Below are 26,238 nucleotides of genomic sequence, written 5' to 3' on the forward strand. Positions count from 1 at the left end.
CTGACTTTAGTGAGGTTATGTCAGTTCCTGGCAAACACAGAAGTGGATGCTCACAGTCGTGTATTGGATGGAACACAGGGCCCCCAATGGAGGAGCTAGAGAAAGTACCCAAGGAGCTCAAGGGGTCTGCAACCCTATAGGAGGAACAACAATATGAACTAACCAGTACCCCCGGAGCTCGCGCCTATATCTGCATATGTAGCAGATGTAGCCTAGTAGGCCATCCTTGGGAGGAGAGGCCCTTGATCTTGCAAAGATTATATGCCCCAGTACAGGGGATTGCCAGGGCCAAGAAGCAGGAGTGGATGGGTTGGGGAACAGGGCAGGGGGTAGTATAGGGGGCTTTGGGGATAGCATTTAAATTGTAAATGAAGAAAATATCTAATAAAATATGCAAAATAAAGCAAAAGAAAAAAAAAGACTGTGGAATATCCTGTATTTCCTAAACATGAATAAAATATTGTTAGTAGAAAAAACTGTAATTATTAGTTTATTAATATCACCCAGGACTCATGTTCAGTATTCTTTCTCAAATTACATTAACAATACAAATGTAAAGAACCCAAGTCAAAATTATATAACAGCACTCCGTCACAAAAGCATGTGAAATTATAAGAACGCTATTTTAAAACACTGGCACTTTAAGAGAACTATAATCTCAAAAAAAAAAAACCCCACAAAATTGCCAAATTGTTCCCTAAACTAAGCAGATTAAACATGATTAATGAATGAATTTGGGTTTTACAAAGAAAACGCAAATGAATTGAACAACTGGTACTAATATGCAAAGTTTATCCTCTTTCCTTGTATCTGATTTATAAAGGGACAAATCACGATATAGGAAAATATACCCTTCATTTTAGATGTGGAATAATTTTAAAATCTGGTTCAACTAATTAAAAATACCTTTAAACAGTCAAGTTTCCTGAGCAATTCGTATTTAGATAGAAGGGCAAAGGTGTTACAGCCATCGTTCTTGTGATTGCCTTCACTGGGACTAAGGTCAACAAATAGTATGGCAGTCTTGTATTTTAAGCTCATGCTTTTGGGGATACATTCACAGGTCTTCTTTAGTAGGGGAACCTGCAAAACATAACTGCCACAAACAGTAGAGTCCTCGTGTAAGGATTAGAACATACTTTTCTATTAGTCCTTCAAAGACAGACTTTCAGATTGCTTGATTCTAATAATCCCACAGTATGACAGAATTGATCACTCCTTGCTTTGCCAAGTAGGTTATATAATATCTATTATCCAACTGTTCACAATTTAGGAGATTCTTAAACTATGGATGAAAATGTTACCCCTACCACAATGGCAGGGTGTGTGGACAAAAGCCCTCTTCCAGCTAACTATATGAAAGGTACACACTGTAATAATCCATGTGACCCAAAATGGGCAAAAGCAAAAGTCTAGCTTCCCCTTGAGAAGAAAACTTTCAGACCTATGAAAAGGACATCAATACTAATAAAAAAAATGTATTTACTTAGAAGCATTCAGAATGTCAAGAAAACAGCCACAATTTTTTTTTTTTTTTTTGCAATTACAGAGTGGTATTCAGTTAACAGAATAACAATTATCTTTGTATAAGCTGCATCAGAGACAACTGAAGATGAAAACAATAAACCCAAAAATAAAAGCAAAAGAAGCAAAAAACAAAAACCAAAAAAAAAAAAAAAACAAAACCCAAAACCAAACTACTGTTCCCATATATAACTAATTTGTGCTGTGCACCAACAAGAACCTGCTTTGAATTTCCATGCCAATTTACAACCCACAGACTGTACCATGCAAGATTAGTGGCTATTGAAAATTCCACCTGGACAGGGCTATCTAAAGTCATATTCGGTAGTGTATTAATTATACAAAAAGACACTGTATAGTTTAAAAATAAATCTTACACAGCCTTACATTTCAATTTTTTTCTTTAAAAGGAGTGAGTTGCCAGGCGTGGTGGCACACGCCTTTAATCACAGCACTCGGGAGGCAGAGGCAGAGGCAGAGGCAGAGGCAGAGGCAGAGGCAGAGGCAGAGGCAGAGGCAGAGGCAGAGGCAGAGGCAGAGGCAGAGGCAGAGGCAGAGGCAGAGGCAGAGGCAGAGGCAGAGGCAGAGGCAGAGGCAGAGGCAGAGGCAGAGGCAGGTGGATTTCTGAGTTTGAGGCCAGCTTGGTCTACAGAGTGAGTTCCAGGACAGCCAAGTATACACAGAGAAACCCTGTCTCGGAAAACAAAACAACAAACAAACAAACAAAGAAACAAACAAACAAAAAACCCACCCCCCCAAAAAATCCCCAAACAAACAAACAAAAAACCCAAACAAACAAAAGAAGTGAGTTGTCTACATGGGGGTTAAATGTTTTATAGACAAGAAAAAAACTGCCCTAGAACCTCATCTTCCTCTTCCTTTTATTCTTGCTCTTTTCAGCGTTGATTACCCTCTTTTTCACTGCATCAGGTTTTCCTTTAGCTCTGTAGGCAGCAATATCCTTTTTGTACTTCTCCTTCAGCTTGGCAGCCTTCTCATAGAGCTGCTTGTCATCCGCTGCAGTGTTGTTCCACATCTCTCCTAGTTTCTTTGCAACATCACCAATGGATAAGCCAGGACTCTCACCTTTGATTTTGGGGCGGTACTCAGAACAGAATAAGAAGAAGGCTGAAGAAGGCCTCTTGGGTGCATTGCGGTCCTTGAACTTCTTTTTGGTCTCCGCTTTGGGAGGGTGGTGGAATGTAGTTTTCATTTCTCTTTCGTAATGAGCCTTGTCAGCCTTTGCCATATCTTCACATTTCCCCTTTTCTTTAGCAGACATGGTCTCCCACCTCTCTGAGCACTTCTTGGAGAACTCTGAGAAGTTGACAGAAGCATCTGGGTGCTTCTTCTTGTGCTCCTCCCAACAGGTTTGCACAAAAAATGCATATGAAGACGTTTTGTCTCTCAGTTCCTTAGGATCTCCTTTGCCCATGTTTAGTTGATTTTCCTCCATGAGGCACAGAGTCTCCCAGTGACCATCTGGCTCTCGCTTGTCCCATAGCTGTCTCTATGGTGCTCAATGTACTGCAATGACTGTGAGAGCAGGAGCCAGACAAAGCCTCCTCAGTCTCTCTGCTAGGTAATTTTGCATATAATTATATTTAGATATGTACCATGAATTCCTGACCTCTCCAATACTTTTAACATGAAAATTCAATATGTATTTTGTCAAAGGCTTTCCCCACATCCAATGAGATTATCCTGTGTGATTTTTTTTTTTTATTGAATTTGTTTATATAGTGGATTACATTGATGGATTTCTGTATATTGAACCATCCTTGCATCCCTGGGATGAACCCTACTTGATCATAATGGATGGTCATTTTGATGTATTCTTGCATTTGGTGTGCAGGAATTTTATTGAGTATATTTTCATTGATAATCATAAGGGATATTGGTCTTTAGTTCTCTTTTTTGTAGACTCTTTTTGTGGTTTAGGTATCAGTGTAATTGTGGCTTCTTAGAAAGAATTGGGTAGTGTTCCTTCTTTTTCTTTTCTTTTCTTTTCTTTTCTTTTCTTTTCTTTCCTTTCCTTTTCTTTTCTCTTCTTTTCTTTTTTTTTTTTTTGAGACTTTTAATGATTTCATCTATTTACTTGGGGTTTATGGAGCTGCTTAGATGGTTTATCTGCTCCATAATTTAACTTTGGTACCTGGTATCTGTCTAGAGAATCATCCATTCATCCGGTTTTCTAGTTTTGTTGAGTATAGACTTTTGCTACGCACACTCCAGTGAAGTTTGCTTGGCAGGCCGAGAGGCCTGGGAGCACTCACGAGGCAAAGAGTTTCACAGAAACTTACTTCCTGGAACTTTGGCGTTCTCATAACCCATATACTCATACCCTAGCCCCGCATTAGTCTGGTGTATGGATCCACGTGCTCTCTTTTAGTATTATTTTATTATAAGTGCCTTTTAAGATTGAATTCTGACATAGCTAAGCCTTCACCAGTGTTCCAACATCCCAGAAAATCCTTGAAGTGGACAAACTTGGAATTCAGTAGGAATTCAGTGAGAACCTTATCTATTCAGTAACATTCAAATTTACTTCTAGTAGAGACAGTGAAACTAATTAGGCATTACAAAGGAAGGAGCCTGAATAGCTCAGGGCTGGTCTGCAGAATGTTTACTTGAGACAATAGTCAGTCTTACCCAGACAAGGGAATTCACAATGGCCTAGTGAACAGGTGGGTTCATCATGAAAGAGTTAGGGAATCCCCCTGAGAAGTGTTACTTCCCTTGGCCCAAAGAAACAGCATAAATCAGGCATTTACTAAGAACCCCTGGTGGTGAGCTTAACAATAGACTAGCTTTACACCTGGCTCCCTTCTTAGTGGCAGAGGCCTGGATCCCACCTTCTTTTGATGTATACATTCCTTTTGTATTGTGTCGCTGTAACTTGGTGGCTGTATCTCACCTGGTTTCTTGTTATTCTTCTGTATAAAAAGCTCTATGCTCGACTTGACAAATTACATTCAGATTCTACACAATCACGAGTGTTGAACTGTCTGCCATTTTCGCTGACTCCTTGCCCATCTGCACCCAGAGACCCATCCTACTCAGACAAAGGGACCCAGAGGGTCTGCGGCAGACTTTTGTAGTCAGATTTGTTTAGTTTTTGAATTTCTTTTTTTTTTCTTTTTTTTTTTGTTATGTCTCCTTTTTCATTTCTGATTTTGTTAATTTGGATACTGTCTCTGTGCCCTCTGGTTAGTCTGGCTAAAGTTTGTCTATCTTGTTGATTTTCTCAAAGAATCAGCTTCTAGTTTTGTTGATTGTTTGTATAGTTCTTTTTGTTTTACTTGGTTGATTTCAGATGTGAATTTGATTATTTCCTGCCATCTACTCCTCTTGGGTGTATTTGCTTCTTTTTGTTCTAGCACTTTCAAGTGTCCTGTTAAGTTGGTATTATATGCTTTCTCCAGTTTGGTTTTTTTTTTTGTTTGTTTGTTTGTTTGCTTGTTTGTTTTTTGTTTTTGGTAGGTACTCAGAGCTATGAGTTTTTCTCTTAGCACTACTTTCATTTTGTCCCATAAGTTTGGGTATGTTGTACTTTCATTTTCATTGAATTCTAAAATGTCTTTAATTTCTTTCTTTATTTCTCCCCTGACCATGTTATCATTGAGTAGTTCAGCTTCCATGTGTATGTGGGATTTCTGTTGTTTTTGTTGCTATTGAAGACTAACATTATTCCTTGGTGGTCCAATAGAATAAATAGGATTACTTCAATGATATTGTATCTGTCGATGTTTCAGTTGATTTTTGAGAAGGATCCATGAGGTGCTGATAAGAAGGCATATTCTTTTGTTTTAGGGTGAAATGTTCTGAAAATATCTGTTAAATCCATTTGGTTCATAACTTCTTTTAGTTTCACTTGTCTCTGTTTAATTTCTGTTTCCATGATTTTTCCATTGGTGAGAGTGGGGTGTTGAAATCTCCTACTATTATTGTCTGAGGTTCAATGTGTGTTTGAGTTTTAGTACCATTTCTTTTACAAGGTGGGTGCCCTTGATTTTGGGGCAAAGATATTCAGAATTGAGAGTTCATCTTGGTGAATTTTTCCTTTGATACGTGTGTAGTGACTTTCCCCATTTTTTTTTGTAACATTTGATTGAAAGATTATTTTGTTGGATATATTAGGATAGCTACTCCAGCTTGTCTCTTGGGACCATTTCCTTGGAAAAAATTGCCCACCCTTTTACTTTGAGGGAATGTGTGTCTTTGACTCTGAGGTATGTTTTCTGTATGCAGCAAAATGCTGGATCCTGTTTACATATCCAGTCTATTAGCCTATTTCATTTTATTGGGGGAATTGAGTTCATTGATGTTGAGAGATACTAGGGACCAATGATCCTTGCTTCCTACTATTTTTGTGGTTAGAGTTGGAATTATGTTTGTGTGTTTCTCTTCTTTTGGGTTTGTTGTGAAAAGATTAATTTCTTGCTTTTTCTCGGGTGTAGTTTCCCTCCTTATATTGGCCTTTTTCTTATATTATCCTTTGTAGTGCTGGGTTAGTAGAAAGATATTGTTTAAATTTGGCTTTGTCTTGGAATATCTTGGTTTCTCCATCTATGGTAATTGAGAGTTTTTCTGGGTATAGTAGCCTGGGCTGGCATTTGTGTTCTCTTAGGGTCTATATCATATCTGTCCACTCTCTTCTGGCTTGTATAGTCTCTGTTGAGAAGTCTGGTGTAATTCTGATAGGTCTGCCTTTATTTATATTTTACTTGACCGTTTTTCATTACTGCTTTTAATATTCTTTCTTTGTTTTGTGCATTTGGTGTTTTGATTATTATGTGATGGAAGAAATTTCTTTTCTGGTCCAATCTATGTGGAGTTCTGTAGGCTTCTTATAATTTTATGGGCATATCTTTCTTTAGGTTAGGGAAATTTTCTTCCATAATTTTGTAGAAGATGTTTGTTGGTCCTTTCAGTTGGGAATCTTCACTTTCTTTTATTCCTATTATTCTCAGGTTGGGTCTATTCATTGTGTCTTGGATTTCTTGAATGTTTTGACATAGGAGTTTATTTATTTATTTATTTATTTATTTATTTTTATTTTTTTATTTTTATTTTTTTTTGCTTTTTGTACTTTCCTTGACTGTTGTGTCTTTGTCTTATATCTTTTGCCACTGAGATTCTCTCTTCTATCTCTTTTATTCGGTTGGAGGTGCTTGCATCTGTGACTCCTGATCTCTTTCCTAGGTTTTCCATCTCTAGAGCTGTCTCCCTTTGAGTTTCATTTAATGATTCTACTTCCATTTTTAGTTCCTGGATAGTTTTGTTCAATTCCTTCACCTGTTTGTTTGTATTCTCCTGTATTTCATTAAGGGATCTATGTGTTTCCTCTTTAAGTGCTTTTACTTGTTTACTTGTGTTCTTCTATTTTTCTTTAAGGGAGTTATTTATGTCCTTCTTAAAGTTTTCTAACAGCTTATGAAATGAGAGTTTAGATATGAATCTTGTTTTAAGGTGTGTTGTATGTCCAGGACTTGTTGTGGTGTAAGAATTGGGTTCTGATGTTACCAAGTGATATCTGTTGCTTATGTTCTTAGGCTTGCCTTTCACCATCTGGTTATCTCTGGTGTTATCTGGCCTCCCTGTCTCTGACTGGAGCCTGTCTTTCCTGTGATCCTGTGGAGTAGAGCTGCAACTGCTGGGTGGGCTGTGTGGAATCAGTCCTGCACAAGTACTCTATTCCCAGTCTGCACAGGTGGGGACCAGAGGGCACCTGGGTCTCAGGCTGGTTAGGGAATTTGCTTCCCAGGGTAGCAGGGGTCCCAGTGTTCTGGGTCTTGGGGTGGGGTTTAAGGTATCACCTGCAAAGCTGGATGTGTTTGAATACATTGAAGGGGGTGGGGGTCGAGCGGCAATATGAGTGTGTCCTTTGTGGGATCAGGTCCAGCACTGGGTCTCTGCTTCAGTCCAGAACAGTTGGGCCTGACTCTGCATTCAAACGCTGGGTTTATAAGTGGCAGCACAGGTAGCTAAAACACATTCTTTCTCTTTCTCAGAGTTGTCATAATTGTGTCTAAGCACTGTCCTTTATTGAGTCCTTATTCCTAATAGCAATAACAAAGTTTTTCATCCCTAGTACTGACAAGAGTTCTCTGCCAGAGGGATTATCTAGAAACACTTAAGACTCAGGGCCTTTAGAGATGGTTCAAAGGTTAAGGGCACCCATTGCTCTTGCAGAGTACCCAAGTTTGGATTTCAGTAACCATGTCAGGTGTCTCTCTCGCCACCCTTCCATGGTGCAAATGAATGTTCTGGCGGATGCTCTCAAGAGCATCAACAATGCTGAGAAGAGAGGCAAATGCCAGATCCTCATCAGGCCGTGTTCTAAAATCGTTGCTCAGTTCTTTTTTCTTTTTTTTTAAATTTTTTATTAGATATTTTCTTCATTTACATTTCGAATGCTATCCTCAAAGTCCCCTATACCCTCCTCTTTCCCTGCTTCCCTACCCACCCACTCCCACTTCTTGGCCCTGGTGTTCCCCTGTACTGGGGCATATAATGTTTGCAAGACCAAGGGGCCTGTCTTTCCATTGATGGCTGACTAGGCCATCTTCTGCTACATATGCAGCTAGAGGCACAAGCTCTTGGGGTATTGGTTAGTTCATATTGTTGTTACACCTATAGGGTTGCAGACCCCTTGAACTCCTTGGGTACTTTCTCTAGCTCCTTCATTGGGGACCCTGTGTTCCATCCAAAAAATGACTATGAACATCCACTTCTGTATTTGCCAGGCACTGGCATAGCCTCACAAGAGAGAGCTAGATCAGGGTGCTGTCAGCAAAATCTTGCTGGCATGTGAAATAGTTTCTGGGTTTGGTGGCTGATTATTAGATGGATCCCCAGGTGAGGCAGTCTCTGTATGGTCTTTCCTTCTGCCTTCGCTCTGAACTTTGTCTCTGTAATTCCTTCCATGAGTATTATGTTCCCCATTCTAAGAAGGAGTGAACTATCCACACTTTGGTCTTCCTTCTTGATTTCTTTTTTGGGGGTGGGGGGTTTGCTAATTTGTATCTGGGATATTCTAACTTTACGGGCTAATATCCGCCTATCAGTGAGTGCACACCATGTGTGTTCTTTTGTGACTGGGTTACCTCATTAAGGATGATATTCCAGATGCATTGATTTGCCTAAGAATTTCATAAATTAATTGTTTTTGATTGCTGAGTAGTTACTACATTGTGTAAATGTCCCACATTTTCTCTAACCATTCCTCTGCTGAGGGACATTTGGATTCTTTCCAGATTCTGGCTATTATAAATAAGGCTGCTATGAACATAGTGGAGCATGTGTTCTTATTACAAGTTGGAACATCTTCTGTGTATATGCCAGTCTTGAGGAACTGCAAGACTGATTTCCAGAGTGGTTGTACCAGTTAGCAATCCCACCAACAATGGAGGAGTGTCCCTCTTTTTCCACATCCTTGCCAGCATCTGCTGTCACCTGAATTTTTGATCTTACCCATTCTCACTGGTGTGAGGTGGAATCTCAGGATTGTTTTGATTTCCATTTCCCTGATGATTAAGGATGTTGAACATTGTTTCAGGTGCTTCTCATCCATTTGGTATTCCTCAGTTGAGAATTCTTTGTTTAGCTATGTACCCCAATTTTTAATAGGGTTATTTGATTTTCTGGAGTGTATCTTCTTGAGATTTTTTAAATATATATTTGATATTAGTACACTATATCATTTAGGATTGGTAAAGATCCTTTCCCAATCTGTTGGTGGCCTTTTTGTCTTATTGAAAGTATCTTGTGCCTTACAGAAGCATCGAAATTTTATGAGGTCCCATTTGTCAATTCTTGATTTTACAGCATAAGCCATTGCTGTTCTATTCAGGAATTTTTCTCCTGTGCCCATATCTTTGAGGCTTTCCCCCACTTTCCCTTCTATAAGTTTCAGTGTCTCTGCTTTTATGTGAAGTTCCATGATCCACTCAGACTTGACTTAGTACAAGGAGAAGAATGTATCAATTCACATTCTTCTAAATGATAACTGCCAGTTGTGCTAGCACCATTTGTTGAAAATGCTGTCTATTTTTCCCCCACTGGATGGTTTTAGCTCCCTTGTCAAAGATCAAGTGACCATAGGTTTGTGGGATCATTTCTGTGTCCTCAATTCTATTCCATTCGTCTACCTGTTTGTCGCTGTACCAGTACCATGCATTTTTTAAATCACAATTACTCTCTAGTACAGCTTTAGGTCACATTTGGTGATTCCAGCAGAGATTCTTTTATCATTGAGAAGATTTTTTTGTATCCTAGGTTTTGCGTTATTCCAGATTAATTTGCAAATTGCCATTTCTAATTCGTTGAAGAATTGTGTCGGAATTTTGATGGGGATGCAGTGAATCTGTAGATTGTTTTTGGCAAGACAGCCATTTTTACTACATTGATCCTGCCAATCCATGAGCATGGGAAATCTTTCCATCTTCTGAGATCTTCTTTGATTTCTTTCTTCAGAGACTTGAAGTTCTTATCATACAGATCATTCACTTCCTTTCTGAGAGTTACACCAAGGTATTTATATTATTTATGGCTATTGTGAAAGGTGTTGTTTCCCTAATTTCTTCTCAGCCTGTTTATCCTTTGTGTAGAGAAAAGCCATTGACTTGTTTGATTTAATTTTATATCCAGTTACTTCACTGAAGCTGTTTATCATGGTTAGGAGTTCTCTGGTGGAACTTTTAGAATCACTTATATATACTATCACATCATCTGTAAATAGTAATATATTGTTTTCTTTTTTTTATTATTTTAGATATTTTCTTCATTTACATTTCAAATGCCACCCCGAAAGTCCCCTATAACCTCCCCCAACCCTGCTACCCTACTTAACCACCCCCAACTCTTGGTCCTGGTGTTCTCTTGAACTGGTGCATACAAAGTTTGCAAGAACAAGGGTCCTCTCTTCCCAATAATGGCCGACCAGGCCATCTTCTGCTTCATATGCAACCAGAGACATGAGCTCTGTGTATGCTGGTTAGTTCATATTGTTGTTCCACCTATAGGGTTGAAGAACCCTTCAGCACCTTGGGTAACTTCTCTAGCTTCTCCATTGGGGGCCCCGTGTTCCATCCTATAGATTACTGTGAGCATCCACCTCTGCATCTGCAAGGCACTGGCATAACCCCACACAGGACAGCCATATCAGGGTCCCTGCTGGCATGTGCAAGAGTGTCTGCGTTTGGTGGCTGACTATGGGATGGATCCCTGAGTGGGGCAATCTCTGGATGGTCCATCCCTTTGTCCCACCTCCAAACCCTGTCTCTGGTACTCCCTTCATGGGTATCCTGTTCCCCATTCTAAGGATGAACGAAGAATCCGCTAGTTGGTCCTCCATCCTCTTGATTTTCTTGTATTTTGCAAATTGTATCTTGGGTATTCTAGGTTTCTGGGCTAACAACCACTTACCAGTGAGTCCGTATCTAGTGACTTGTTTTGTAATTGGGTTAACTCACTCAGGATGATATCTCCCAGATACATCCATATGCCCAAGAATTTCATAAATTGATTGTTTTTAATAGCTGAGTGGTACTCCATTGTGTAAATGTACCACATTTTATCCATTCTTCTCTTGAGGGACAACTGGGTACTTTGCAGCTTCTGGAAATTATAAATAAGGCTGCTATGAACATAGTGGAGCATGTTTCCTTATTACAAATTGGAACATTTTCTGGGTATATGCCCAGGAGAGGTGAAGCTGAATCTTCCAGTAGTACCATGTCCAGTTTTCTGAGGAACCGCCAGGCTGATTTCCACTATGGTTGTACAAGATTGCAATCCCACCAGCAATGGAGGAGTGTTCCTCTTTTTCACATCCTTGCTAGTATCTGCTGTCACCTGAATTTTTGATCTCAGCCATTCTGACTGGTGTGAGGTGGAATTTCAAGGTTTTTTTGACTTGCATTTCCCTGATGATTAAGTATGTTGAACATTTTTTCTTTTTCTTTTAAAATTTATTTTATTAGATATTTTCTTTATTTACATTTCAAATGCTATCCTGAAAGTTCCCTATATACTCTCCCTACCCTGTTCCCTTACCCATGCACTCCTACTTCTTGGTCCTTGTCTTCCCTTGTTTTAGGGCACATAAAGTTTGCAAGACCTAGAGGCCTCTCTTCCCAATGATGGCCACTAGGCCATCTTCTGCAACATATGCAGCTAGAGAAAAGAGCTCTGTGTATAGTGGTTACTTAATATTGCTGTTCCACCTATATGGTTGCAGAACCTTTCAGCTGTTTGGGAACTTTCTCTATATCCTCCATTGGGGGCCCTGTGTTCCATTCTACAGATGACCATGAGCATCCACTTCTGCATCTGCAGGGCCCTGGCATAGCCACACACAAGACAGCCATATCAGGGTCCCTTCAGCAAAATCCTGCTGGCATGTGCCAGAGTGTCTGCATTTGGTGGCTGACTATGGGATGGATCCCCTGGTGGAGTAGTCTCTGAATAGTCCATATTTTGACTTAGCTCCAAACGTTGTCTCCGTACTTCCTTTCATGGCTATTCTAAGGAGGAATGAAGTATCTACACGTTGGTTTTTCTTCATCCTGATTTTCTTGTGTTTTGCAAATTGTATCTTGGTTATTCAAAGTTTCTGGGCAAATATCCACTTATCAGTGAGTGTATACCTAGTGACTTCTTTTGCCATTGGGTTAACTCACTAAGGATGACATCCTCCAGATACATCCATTTACCCAAGAATTTCATAAATTGATTGTTTTTAATAGCTGAGTAGTACTCCATTGTGTAATTGTACCACATTTTCTGTATCTACTCCTCTGTTGAGGGACATCTGGATTCTTTCCAGCTTCTGGCTATTATAAATAAGGCTGCTATGAACATAATGGAGCATGTGTCCTTATTACCAGTTGGAACATCTTCTGGGTATGTGCTTAGGATAGGTATTACTGGATCTTCCAGTAGTACTATTTCCAATTTTCTGAGGAACTGGCAGACTGACTTCCAGAGTGGTTGTACCAGTTAGCAATCCCACCAACAATGGAGCAGTGTTCCTCCACATCCTTGCCAGCATCTGCTGTCACCTAAATTTTCGATTTTAGCCATTCTGAATGGTGTGAGCTGGAATCTCAAGGTTGTTTTGATTTGCATTTCCCGATGATTAAAGATGTTGAACACTTTTTCAGGCACTTCTCAACCATTCAGGATTCCTCAGTTGAGAATTCTTTGTTTATCTATGTACCCCATTTTTAATGGGGTTATTTGAATTTCTGGAGTCCAGCATCTTGAGCTTTTTGTATATATTGAATATTAGTCCCCTATTAGATTCAGGATTGGTAAAGATCCTTTCCCAGTCTGTTTAGTGGCCTTTTGATCTTTTTGAAAGTTTCTTTTGCATTATAGAAACTGCAATTTTGTCAGGTCCCATTTGTCAATTCTTGATCTTACAACACAGCCATTGCTGTTCTCTTTAGGAATTTTTTCCTTGTGCCCATATCTTCAAGGCTTCTCTCTACTTTCTCCTCTATAAATTTCAGTGTCTCTGGTTGTATGTGGAGGTCTTTGATCTACTTAGACTTGAGCTTTGAACAAGGAGAAAATAATGGATCAATTCGAATTCTTCTACATGATAACCTCCGGTTGTGCCAGCACCATTTGTTGAAAGTGCTGTCAATTATTCACTGAATGGTTTTAGCTCCCTTGTCAAAGATCAAGTGACAATAGGTGTGTGGGTTCATCTCTGGGTCTTCAATTCTGTTCCATTGGTCTACTTGTCTGTCGCTATACCAGTACCAAGAAGTTTTTATCACAGTTGCTCTGTAGTACAGCTTAAGGTAAGGCATGGTGATTCCACCAGAGATTCTTTTATTGTTGAGAATAGTTTTTGCTATCCTATGTTTGTTATTATTCCAGATGAATTTGCAAATTGCCCGTTCTAACTCAGTGAAGAATTGAGTTGGAATTTTGATGGGAATTGCATTGAATCAGTAGATTACTTTCGGCAGGATAGCCCTTTTGACTATATTAATCCTGCCAATCCATGAGCATAGGAGATCGTTCCATCTTCTGAGATCTTTGATTTCTTTCTTTAGAGACTTGAAGTTCTTGTCATACAGATCTTTCACTTTTTTATTTAGAATCACACCAATGTATTTTGTATTTTTTGACTATTGTGAAGGGTGTTGTTTCCCTAATTTCATTCTCAGCCTGTTTAAACTTTGTGTAGGGAAAGGCCACTGATTTGTGAAGTTAATTTTGTTTACTGCTATTGCACTGACACTCTTTATCATGTTTAGGAGTTCTCTGGTGCGATTTTTTTCTCAGTTATATTTACTATTATACCATCTGGAAATAGTGATATTTTGACTTCTTCCTTTCCAATTTGAATCCCCTTGACCTCCTTTAGTTGTCGAACTGCTCTGTCTAGGACTTTGAGTACTCTATTGAATAGGTAGGTAGAAAGAGGGCAGCCTTGTCTAGTCCCTGATTTATTGGGATTGCTTCCAGCTTCTGTCTATTTAGTTTGATGTTGGCTACTGGTTTGCTGTAGATTGCTTTTATTATGTTTAGGTATGGTCCTTGAACTCCTAATCTTTCCAAGGCTTTTATCATGAATGGATGTTGTATTTTGTCAAATCCTGTCTCAGCATCTGACAAGATGATCATGTGGTTTTTGTCTGTGAGTTTGTTTATATAGCGGATTATGTTGAAGTATTTTTGTATAATAAACCATCCCTGCATCCCTGAAATGAAGCCTGCTTGATCATGATCAATGATTGTTTTGATGTGTTCTTGGATTTGGTTAGCGAGAATTTTATTGAGTATTTTTGCATCAATTATTCATAAGGGAAATTGTTCTGAAGTTTGCTATCTTTTTTGGGTATATATGTTGCTTATATATCAGAGAAATTGTGGCTTTGTAGAATGAGTTGGGTAGAGTACTTTCTTTTTCTATTTTGTGTTATAGTTTGAGAAGAACTGGAATTATGTCTTCTTTGAAGGTTTTGTAGAACTCTGCAGTAAACCCATCTTGTCTTGGGGTTGTTTTGGTTGGGAGAATTTTATTGACTGCTTTCATTTCTTTAGGGGATATATGACTGTTAGGCCATTAATCTGTTCCTGATTTAACTTTGGTACCTGGTATCTGCCTAGAAATTTGGCCATTTCATCCTGGTTCTTCAGTTTTGTTGAATATTGCCTTTTGTAGTAGGATCTGATGGTGTTTTGGATTTCCTCAGGTTCTGTTGTTATGTCTCTGTTTTCATTTCTTATTTTGTTAATTAGGATGCTGTCTCTGTGCCCTCTTATTAGTCTGGCTAAGGGGTTATCTATTTTGTTGATTTTCTGAAAGAAACAGCTCCTGGTTTGGTTTATTTTTTGAATAGTTCTTTTGGTTTCCAATTGGCTGATTTTGACCCCAAGTTTGATTATTTCCTGTAGTCTACTCCTCTTGGGTAAAATTGCTTCTATTTTTTTCTAGAGCTTTCAGGTGTACTGTCAACTGCTAGTGTATGATCTCCATAGTTTCTTTTTGGAGGCACTCAGAGCTATGAGTTTTCCTCTTAGGACTGCTTTCATTGTGCCTCATAATTTTGGTTATGTTGTTGCTTCATTTTCATTAAAATCTAAAAAGTCTTTATTCTCTTTATTTATTTCTTCCTCGACGAAGGTATCATTGAGGAGCATGTTGTTCACCTTCCACATGAATCTTGGCTTTGTCTTATTTATGTTGTTATTGAAGATCAGACTTAGTCTGTGGTGATCTGATAGGATGCATGGGACAATTTCAATATTTTTGTATCTGTTGAGACCTGTTTTGAGACCAATTATATGTTCAGTCTTGGAGAAGGTACCATGAGGTGCTGAGAAGAAGGTATATCATTTTTATTTTAGGATAAAATGTTCTGTAGATATCTATTAAATCCATTTGTTTCATAACTTCTGTTAGTTTCACTGTGTCTCTGTTTAGTTTTTGTTTCCAGGATCTGTCCATTGATGAGAGTGGGGTGTTGAAGTCACCCACTATTATTGTGTGAGATGCAATGTGTGCTTTGAGCTTTACTAAAGTTTCTGTAATGAATGTGATTGCCCTTGCATTTGGAGCATAGATATTCAGAATTGAGAGTTCATCTTGGAAGATTTTACCTTTGATGAGTGTGAATTCCCCCCTCCTTGTCTTTTTTTTTGATAACTTTACTTTAGAAGTTGATTTTATTCAATATTAAAATGGGTACTCCAGGTTGTTTCTTTGAACCATGTGCTTGGAAAACTGTTTTCCAGCCTTTCACTCTGAGGTAGTGTCTGCCTTTATGCCTGAGTTGGGTTTCCTGTAAGCAGCAATAAGTTGGGTCCTGTTTATATAGCCAGTATCATAGTCTATGTCTTCTTATTGGGGAATTGAGTCCATTCACATTAAGAGATATTAAGGAAAAGCAATTGTTGCTTCCTCTTATTTTTGTTGTTAGAGTTGGGATTCTGTTCTTGTGGCTGTCTTACTTTAGGTTTGTTGAAGAATTATTTTTTTGCTTTTTCTAGGGCTTAGTTCCTGTCCTTGTATTGGTGTTTTTCTCTTATTATCCTTTGAAGGGCTGGATTCATGGAAAGATATTGTGTGAATTTGGTTTTTGTCACGGGATACTTTGGTTTTTCCTTCCATGGTAATTGAGAGTTAACTGGGTACAGTAGCCTGGGTTGGCATTTGTGTTCTCTTAGGGTCTGAATAACATCTGTCCAGGATTTTCTGGCTTTCATAGTATCTGGTGAGAATTCTGGTGTAATTCTAACAGGCCTGTCACTATGTTACTTGACCTTTTTCCCTTACTGCTTTTAATATTCTGTCTTTATTTAGTGCATTTTATGTTCTGATTATTATGTGTCAGGAAGAATTTCTTTTCTTGTCCAGTCTATTTGGAGTTCTCTGGGCTTCTTGCATGTTCATAGGCATCTCTTTGTTTAGATTAGGAAAGTTTTCTTCTATAATTATATTGAAGATATTTACTGGCCCATGAAGTTGAAAATAATCTTTCTCATCTATACCTATTAATCTTAGATTTGTTCTTCTCATTTTGTCCTGGATTTCCTGAATGTTTTGAGTTAGGATCTTTTGGCATTTTGCATTTTCTTTGATTTTTGTGTCTATGTTTTCTATGGATTCTTCTGCACCTGAGATTCTCTCTTCCATCACTTTTATTCTGTTGCTGATGCTTGCATCTATAGTTCCTGATTTCTTTCCTAGGATTTCTATCTCCAGAGTTGTCTCCCTTGGTGTTTTCTTTATTGTTTTACTTCCGTTTTTGGTCTTGGATGGTTTTGTTCAATTCTATCACCTGTTTGGTTGTGTTTTTCTAAGGGATTTTTGTGCTTCCTCTTTAAGGTCTTCTAGCTGTTTACCTGTGTTTTCCTGTATTTCCTTCTTAAAGTCCTCCATCATCATCATGAGATGTGACTTTATATCCATGTCTTGCTTTTCTGGCATGATGTTGTATCCAGGACTTGCTGGGGCTGGAGAGTTTGGTTCTGGTGATACCAAGTAACCTTGGTTTATGTTGCTTCTGTTTTTATGCTTGTTTGCTTCCTGCCATCTGATTATCTCAAGTTCTTTCTTCCCTCAACATATCTGATTGGAGCCTGTCCTTCCTATAATCCCAGTTGATTCAGGACTCCTCAGAGTTCAACTTTCTCTGTGATCCTTTGATTGTTGGCTCCTGTGAACCTGAGATTCTGGGTATGTCAGAGTTCTTTGCAGTCAAGCTTCCTCTGAGACCCTGAAATCCTGGTGTGACTAAGCTCCTGTTATCCTGGGATCCTGTAATTCTAAGATCCTGGGTGTGTTGCAGTGCCTGGAAGTGGTGTTTCCTTTGAGGACTATGGAATTGTCTGGTCTGTTTGAAACAAAGGTAAACTAGTTCTGATCAGAAGGAACCTGAGCCTCTGGTCAGGCAGGGCTCCCGTGTCCTTGTTCCTGCTGTCACAGGCTTGTCACAATTGGTTTAGAATAAATGTTGTGTTCTACTGATCCTAAGATCGTGTGGAGAGTCCTCTGGGGACTGTGGGGTTGTTCACAGATTCCACGCCCAAGTTGACCTGGTGCTGGCGCCAACAGGAAGGGACTTTGCCCCTGATCTTGCTGGTTTTCTGCTTCCCTACTCAAAAACAACTCTTAAAAAGAAAATAAAAACCATGCTGATCAGTATACATTTGGCTATAAAACTTAATCATATAATTCTAAATGATTGCCTATATTCCTGATCTGAGGTAGAATTTACCTTATACTCACAGAAATGAATATCTTAGAATTTAATTTCACAGTTGGATATCTTTATATATTTGTCTTATGAAATAGAAACGTGGTAGATTCCAAAATATACAGTGAGACCACAGTCATAGCCAATTAAGTCTGATTAAGAATAGAATAATTAAATTGACTATATACTTAACCATTTATCCCTTATTAGGCAATAATTGCTTTAGGATGAATTCAAATATATACAAATTTTTGTAATTAAAGTAGGGGAATCTTCCCTCTGGTGCAATGTGTTCTTGGGAAATGGGTCATCTCTCACATTTCTTAGTTTTGTCAACAAAATATTTTAAGAAAAATACTCAGAAAAAGCTTGAGGACAATTTTATTATATTAAAAGAGGAATTGTAGGGCAGGCAAACTGTAAATTTTTGCAGCTGACTAGAGCAAGAATATGGTGAAGAAAGAAAGCCATAGTGCTTGTAAGTAGCTTCATAGTAGGTAGGGAGTAGATGACTTCACAGAAGAAAAAAAAAGCCCAAAGTATTAAAGAAAATATACATGGGAAACAGAGCATAGCGAACATTTTCTCCTGGAAGGTCTTTGTATTTAGTCTGTTGTCATTTGCTGTTGTTATTTCTCCAGAGCATTTTACATTTATTATGTTTGAACTTTTGGTCAGTACTATCAGGGTTCTCTAGAAGAATGAGCCATTAAAAAGAACATACAGCACAAGGGCAATTTATTACTTTGGTTTCCATGATGTAGACTGGACAGTCCAACAAGTGCTGTCTGAACACTGGAGAGCCTGAGAACCTAGAAGCTTCTAAGTCTGTGATTCTGGACTCCTTCATAGTTACAATCTGTCATGGAAAGCCTGAAGTATGCCTGATGAATATGTAGTCTTGAATACATATTGGAAAGAACAAACAAACAAGCAAACTCCCCAAACCAACCAACCAAAAAACTACCCCCCCCAAAAATCCCCAAAAGCAAAAGACAAAACAAACAAACAAAAAAACAAAAAACAAACAAAAAACAAAAAACAAACCAACTAAACTGGATTGTCATATTGTTGAAGTATTGTGTCAGCAAGAGTAGACACTTCCTAGCAGACAGCAAAGGCTGGTAGGTAAATGCAGCAGTGAGTTTACTTCAAACGTTCTGTTTGGACTGCCAGTGGAAGTGCTGCCTATTCTGAGAATTGCCCTAGCCCTCTGTCTTAGTGTTTTATTTCTGTGAAGAGACACCATGACCACATAACTCTTTAAGGAAACCATTTAATCAAGGTTTGTTTGCAATTTCAAAAGATCAATTTATCCTTGTCATGATGAGAAGCACGCATGCATGCAGATATGATGATGGAGAAGGAGCTGAGAGTCTACACCTTGTTCCATAGGCAGCATGAAGAAGAGAGTCACAGGGTCTGGCTTGAGCATTTGAAACCCCAAAGCCCACTCTCAATGATACACTTTCTCCAAAAAGGCCACACCTCCTAATCCTTTGAAATAGTGCCACTCCCTAAGCACTTACATATATAAACCTACAGGTGCATTCTTATTCCAACTACCATACTTTTTCTGTTAATCCTTCTAGTATTTTACCCTTCTAGTTCCTCCTCTAGGCATTTCATTTAGTTGATTCCATATTCATTCACATTTACAATCAAGATAGCCATCATAAGTTCACCTGTTGTCAAGGTGCCATCCAATCTGATGCCATACTTAGTTTCCAAGTGAAGACTGTAGCAAAATCATAATTCTGCCTAACAGGGCATAACTGTCCAATGCATAGCCAAGAACACAATCTTCTTTCATTAGACTAAATGGATAAGTCCCTTGAGAAGTGATTAATTTTTCAAAAATTCAATTGGTCAATACAGATTTACAACTCTTAACTACCAATATTATTTGTTCTATTACATGACTCTATTTAATGGTAAAGAGAGGAAAGAATGCTTAATGTATATGTATACATGTATAAATAAAATCTTAAAATATGGCAGAGATATGCCAATTATACTTCTTATTTCTGTAATTAGTCATTTGGCCTTAGCTGTTTTCATATCTTTTTTTCCTATTTATTTTGTGTTTCTTCCATATGAATCAATTGCCTCCCCAAGTTTTGCTTCTTTGTCTGGAGTCGTGATACATACCTGTATTCTTGAAGGGTCTGGTCCATTTGTCATTCTATCTGAATTGAGTATTGTAGGTTGCTATTGAGTTTAATTGCAGGACTTGGTATCATCAAGTGAAATGTCTCCTGTACTCTCCTTTTCTGAACCTTTACACTTGTATACACACATTTTCTTGGCACATTTCAATTTTTATTGTTCTGCTCTATGTTTCCCCCTCTTTCATTATAGATCTGGATTGCAATGTTTATTAATAACTATGGCAAAACCTGAATGCTATCCTGTCTTGAAATTTCTAAGGACAAACAGACTTAATCATAATCTTCCATTTTAACATTACCCAAGTTCTCAGGACACTGAAAGAATACAATCAGATTCCTGATACCTTATTGTATCAATGGACTCTAACCCAGTACTACTTGTTCCACTCTGAAATACTATGAAACAAACCTCCACTGTCTTCATTTCCTCCAGCATTTTTATCTCCTAAGCTTCTGCTAAAATGATCCTTTAAGCAATGCTTATACTATTTGAGTGCTCTTTTAAGTTCATAGTTTTGAATTCTTCCACATTCCTTCTGCAAACTAGTTCAAAAAAACATAAGAACCACATGGACGGGTTTATCCCAGAAGTGACCCCATCTCTGGTACCACAGCTTGTGTTAGTCAGAGTTAGAGAGATAGAACTGGTAGGATGCATATATAGATTTATTTGATGAAGACTGGGTCATACAACCACACACACTGCTGGTACACTGTGAGGAAGAAGACCCAGTAGCTTTTTATTTTATGAAAATAGATGCTTCAGCAGTGTCAATCTAGCATCAAAGACCTGCAGGATATCTGAAAAGATGCTCTTCTTCAGTCTAACTTTGAAAGAATGGGTAAAAAATGTCTAGGTCCCAACATAAGGGAAGGGTTTCAGGAGAAGTAGCAGCAGTGGTGTGACTCACTAGCAAATAGTGAAGATGAGTAGGTAAAACCATCACCACCGTTCACTCAGATCTCTTTATTCTGGCTGCCAGCAGAGGTGTTGCTCACTCTGGAGAAGAGTCTTTCTTCTCATCTAACTCTAGAAAATACCCTCTCAGACCTGTCAGTGGCATGCCAAAGAGTTGACTTCAAGCTTAATGAAGTTGACAATCATTTCTAATTTTACTTTCTGGGTATAGATCTGATTCAGTATAAAAAGGATTCCTCATTGAAGCAACTTTCAGTTGTGTAATAATGGTTTGTAACTACATCTATTTAATTATTATTTGTCTTTCATAGTGTTTTCTGGGATTAATCACAGAAGGTAGTTAAGGTATGAATGACTATCTACTGAGCATGCAAGGAACAGAACCAGAAAGAAATTTAGCTGTACTTTCTGTGGTCCATTCACTGAGTCCTCATAAAGAAAGACTGAAAACTGTCCTCATTACTACATTTGAAGCAGCTGTGCAAATTCATAGGGTGCACTTAAGAAAAAAACAACTAAAAACAAAAAACAAACAGACAAACAAAACAAAACAAAACAAAACAAAACAAAACAAACATGGTAATTTGTCTAAGCATTGGCATTGGCGGTCTAGGTCTGGTTCTTAGCCCGGTGCATAGCCCAAGACTGAGACCATGCGTTTCTCCTTGCCAAAGCCTCTTCCACAAACACTGGCTTTGCCTCTCCAGAGCTCCATGTTCGGTCTCTCAGTCCCCGTGACCAGCTACCCAGTCTTCCTATTCAAAGCATGGTGGAATTCATTCTTTCCCTTTGGTCTACTTGAGTCTCCGCAAATGGAAAACACCAGACAATCTTAGTTTAAAATCAACAGATGATACAACCGCTGGGCAGGGAACATATCTTCCTAAACTCATGAACTATACTATGTTGAAAATCTTCAGGTGGCAGAAGCTGCCACCAGGTCTAACAGTTCCCTGTCTACATCTCGCTTCCCTCACTCCCCACCTTGCTTTAAAAAGGGCCGTTTTTTTTCCTCCCGTGTCCCCTCTTCCCCTCTTAGACCTTGTCTTCCTTTTTGCACAGCAATTTGCTTGTCATCTTTATTATCTAATCAATTAATTAGGGGAATATTCCCCTACACAAATCTACCATTTAACTTTTTTTTTCCTTTTTTCTTTAAAATCTCCACATGAATTTTAACAATGAATACACTGAGGAAGTAAGCTTTCCAGAGTAAGGCCAATTTCATTCTAGCAAGGATGCACTCAGGTTGCTGGTCTTGTGAACCAAGCACCTTTACTTGTTAGGTTGGTTTCCTGTCCCATTGCTTTTTTAGAAAAAATAACTTTTGATTTGTACTATCATTACATCATTTCCCTCTTCTCTCTCTTCCCTCCAAACCCTTCTACATACTTTCCCCCAATCTTCTTATCTCTTGGAATAAGCCCAGACTGGTTGTTAACTGGCCCTCTCTCACATCTCTCAGCCTTGTCAAGTGCTGGAGTCACAGATTTGTATTACCGTACTGGGATAACTATAGCTGAGATCCTTCATTCCTGGCCACACTTACTCCATTTCTTTTTGTTCTCTTCACTTCTCACCATTTTCCATTTCTCTCTCATTGTTTCCTTTTCTCCCTTTCCTGGGCTTGCACTTTCTTTTCTTTCCTTTTAATAGATACATTTTAAAAATTATTATCCAGTTTTGGTAGGCACACAAAATCATGTGTTTCTATATAATATTGTCACATGTTTAATAATGGTACTTTGCTCATATCATTACTCCTTGTCATTGCCTTTTTCTTTCACCCCTTCACCTGTTTGTCCTTTTCTTTCTCTAAGCAGTCCCATTCTTGCTTTCATGAAATACACACACACACACACACACACACACACACATTTTATACTATAACAGTACCCATCTATCCATCCAAGAGTATATTCTCTACTTCAGAAAAATTACACAGGTTTTGTTTTTTCCAGGTCTGGTTTATTTCAATTATCACAATGACCTCCAATTCTGTTTATGTTTTTGCTAATGACATGACTGCATTCTTCTTTATGCCTGAATACAATTTCATCTTGTGTATGTACATTTGCTTTATTGATTCATCTATTGATGAATGTCTAGTTTTGTGCCATATTTTAGCTACTATGAATAGTGTTTCAATAGACATGATAGTGCAAATATGTTTGTGGGATATTGACTTAGTCTTTTAGGTATGTATGCAGGTTTAATATAGATGAACCTGTCTTCAATACTAAAGGCTATATCCTGTTATGATATTTTCATATTCACTGTTTGATACAGTCTAGATGTCTAGAGCAAATTTGTAGGTGTTCTTTTTGGAGAAATTTGTTTCAATATGCAATCAAGAGATTTTTTTCCAGTTTCTTTATAAAAGTTTCTTCATAAAACTTATTCTAGAATATTTTCATCACTGATCTATAATCTTAAATAATTTTCTAACTATAACATTTAATCATAATTTATACCTAAACAGCACTTACATTCAGTGTTAATTTCTAGTATATTATTTATTTCTAAAACATTTGTAAGAATTGTCACTTGAACAAGCTGTGGTGGTGCATTCCTTGAATCCTAGAACTGGCAGGTGAGGCAGGCAGATCTTTGTGTGTTTGATGACAGACTAGTCTACATAACAAGTTCCAGGCCAGCCAAAATCACATGATGAACACCCATCTTCACAATAAAAATTGTTACTTGGTACTTGACTCTTCTCCAATCATGAACATAATTCAATGGTCTAAGAAGAAAACTCTAAGCCAGGCTCCAAGAACAAACCACCTGCTTTTCCAAAGAATGCAAACGACAGTGAGATGCTGTTACAATTGTTTTGAATTTGTCAGGCAGCTTTGCATTTGGAGGAGTGATTCAGAACTGATTATGAAAATGCCCTTTCTTCTGTTATAATTTGTTCTGAAAATTATTTTTTATGTCAACTCATATTGAAAAGGAGAGAAAAAGCAGAGATAGAGACATGCAAAGTTGCTGTATATGAGATTTCTCAAGGTTCAATTTAAGTTTGTTAAGAGGATGTCACTGCATGAAATCAATATTCATGTGAAAAGGACGGATAATGATCGTGTCTTCCTTTCTCTTAGAAAGTGATAGTTTTTCTTCAGATATGCTCATGATGCTAATATTTTTTTCCCTTTAACATGGTCTTTACTCTACAAAGCACCCTCACAGATGCTTGTTTTAGTTTACTACTCCCCAGGATGAGGATAAATGAATGGCTTGAAGGATAGATTAGAGCTATCAGCTCACCCCATATTACAGCTAATTCACTCTCTGGCATAAAGTAGCTGGAGGTGGCTATGAGAAAGGCTAGGCAGTAGACAACAAACAGGGCCAGGAAGGAAATTACTGCTTTCATGGCTTTCACATGAGCTGTTGTGCTGGGATCTTTGTACCCTGTTACACTGAGTTGTATCTGCCTGGTGTGTCTCCACAGGGAGAGGATCAAGAGGAGAAAGGAGACCAGAGACACAGAAAAGGGGAACAGCATGACCAAGTTGAGATTTACCTTGACAGAGGCATGTCCAGCTTTATTTACTTTGCATCTCAAAGTAGAGTTTATTCTCTCCTTTGTCTTAACACAACGTCTGAAATCATCACTCAGATTTTCAGTGACTGGGAGGCTAAAACACAGGGAGATAATCACACATGCCAGTAGAGTTCTGAGAATTAGCTTGTCAATTCTCCACTTTATCCAGAGGAAAAGAGGGTGGAAGAAGTTTGCTATCTTGAATAAATAGAAAATGCTGAGGCAGGTGGCAAACCAGACACTTAAATGGTTGGTAAGTGTCCAGAAGAAGTCAACGGTCCTCATTTCTTTACCTCTGTTGTAGGTGTCTGGATACTGCACCAATATAATACAATCTAATAGGATTATACACTGTAGACAAATTCTGGACATGGCCACACTTGAGAGGATTAAATCAATAGAGGCAATCTTCCTATTCTTCATCCAGCCCATGAAGTTTACCAGTGCAATGAATGCATTTCCTAAAATCCCTACTAAGGCCTCACCAACAGCTACAAGCATTAAGGTAGTATCTGTTTCGTATGTCATTTTAAAGTAGAGAAGTATCCAATTAGTTTCTGGCTGATTTGATGCAGTTTGGTTTCTACACTTGGCTGTTTAGGGTTCGCTGTCCTTGTCTTTACCTCCTTAAGTTGAAGTCTGTCTTGTGATGAAGATGAGAATTATACATGAAGACTGTAGATAGTTTATCTAAATCTCAATTAGTCTTAAAAACAGTGTGTTTGGCAATCCTTAGCCTGGATATTGTATGTCCATTTATCTTCTCCGCAGGTCATTCTTTTCTACACACAGTTAATTTAGGCTGAGCTACTATTTGCTAAGATGCAAATTTACCAAATTACTTTCCATGGTCTCAAGCTGTTTATCTGAGGCTAAGTTTTACAAATTTGGGCTTCAGAAATCACACTAATAACCTCAGTACAGCTACTAGATTGAATAAATAAAAATGTAGGGCACTCAGTTAAATTTGAATTTTAGATAAACAATGAACATTTTTTAGAAGAATATTTTAGAACTTAGAGTGTAGCAAAAGATCAACTAAACTAAATTTAGTTGGGTGTCCTGTGTGATATTAGGCAAACCAACTCTCCAGAATTTCCTAGCAATTAGAAAATTGGCAGCAGCTGAAATTTGTGGAGGGCTCCCATCATAGTAGACAATAACACTTCTTATTTTTAAGGAATCTAAATTTTGGCTCCACATTGAGAAACAGACCTTTTAAGGAAGTTTAACAGGTTAATACTCCTTATAATTTAACTCTCCATAAAAAAATCTTTTTATGGATTCTTTGTGAATTTCACATCATGAACCCCATTCCACTCATTTCCCCATCCCCACCCTCTGCACTTTCAACACCCTCCCCCAAACCACCAAAACCCAAAACCAAACCAAACCAAATCAAGTCAAACCACCACCACCACCATCACCACCACCACCAAAACCTAACAACAAAACAAAAAACAAAAAAAAAACCAAGAATAATGAGTGGAACTTGTAGCATGCCATAGTGTGTCACACAGTATACACTTTTGTTCAGGCATCTTTACTTGAAAATGTTCATTGCAATGAGACATTGGTCTTGTTGGAGGCATCTGGCTTCTGCTTCACTATCAATACTGGATCTTCACTGAGACTCCTCTCAGATAGTCTGCTGTTGCCCTGTGTAATTAAGATCCTGCAGCTTTGGATCTGCAGGACTAGCCCCTTTTTGTGCTACAGCAATTCATAGAGGAGCAGGGCCAGCTTTCTTAATTTCATGCCCTCAGGACCTGCTCTCCGTGACCCTGTCACCAGGGAGAGATCTTTTGAGCTGCCCAGGTGAGTGCTGCAGCCTGTGAGAGTCTGGAC

The 26,238-nt window shown here is 38.4% G+C and overlaps 1 protein-coding gene and 1 pseudogene across 1 annotated transcript; both read right to left on the reverse strand.

Annotated features, from left to right (window-relative positions):
• On the reverse strand, positions 473 to 3,110 carry Hmgb1l (high mobility group box 1-like; annotated as a pseudogene).
• On the reverse strand, positions 23,980 to 24,918 carry Tas2r130 (taste receptor, type 2, member 130). Its single transcript, NM_199156.1, has one exon. The coding sequence runs from the start codon at positions 24,916 to 24,918 to the stop codon at positions 23,980 to 23,982; it is 939 nt and encodes a 312-aa protein (NP_954607.1).
• Positions 24,919 to 26,238: the final 1,320 nt, after the last annotated feature.

The sequence above is a fragment of the Mus musculus genome, chromosome 6 (assembly GCF_000001635.26).
Source record: "Mus musculus strain C57BL/6J chromosome 6, GRCm38.p6 C57BL/6J".
NCBI classification, from domain to species: Eukaryota; Metazoa; Chordata; class Mammalia; order Rodentia; family Muridae; genus Mus; species Mus musculus.

Excerpts from the sequence above, each read along its gene's own strand:
- Tas2r130 (NM_199156.1), bottom strand. The coding sequence starts at position 24,918 with ATGACATACGAAACAGATACTACCTTAATGCTTGTAGCTGTTGGTGAG.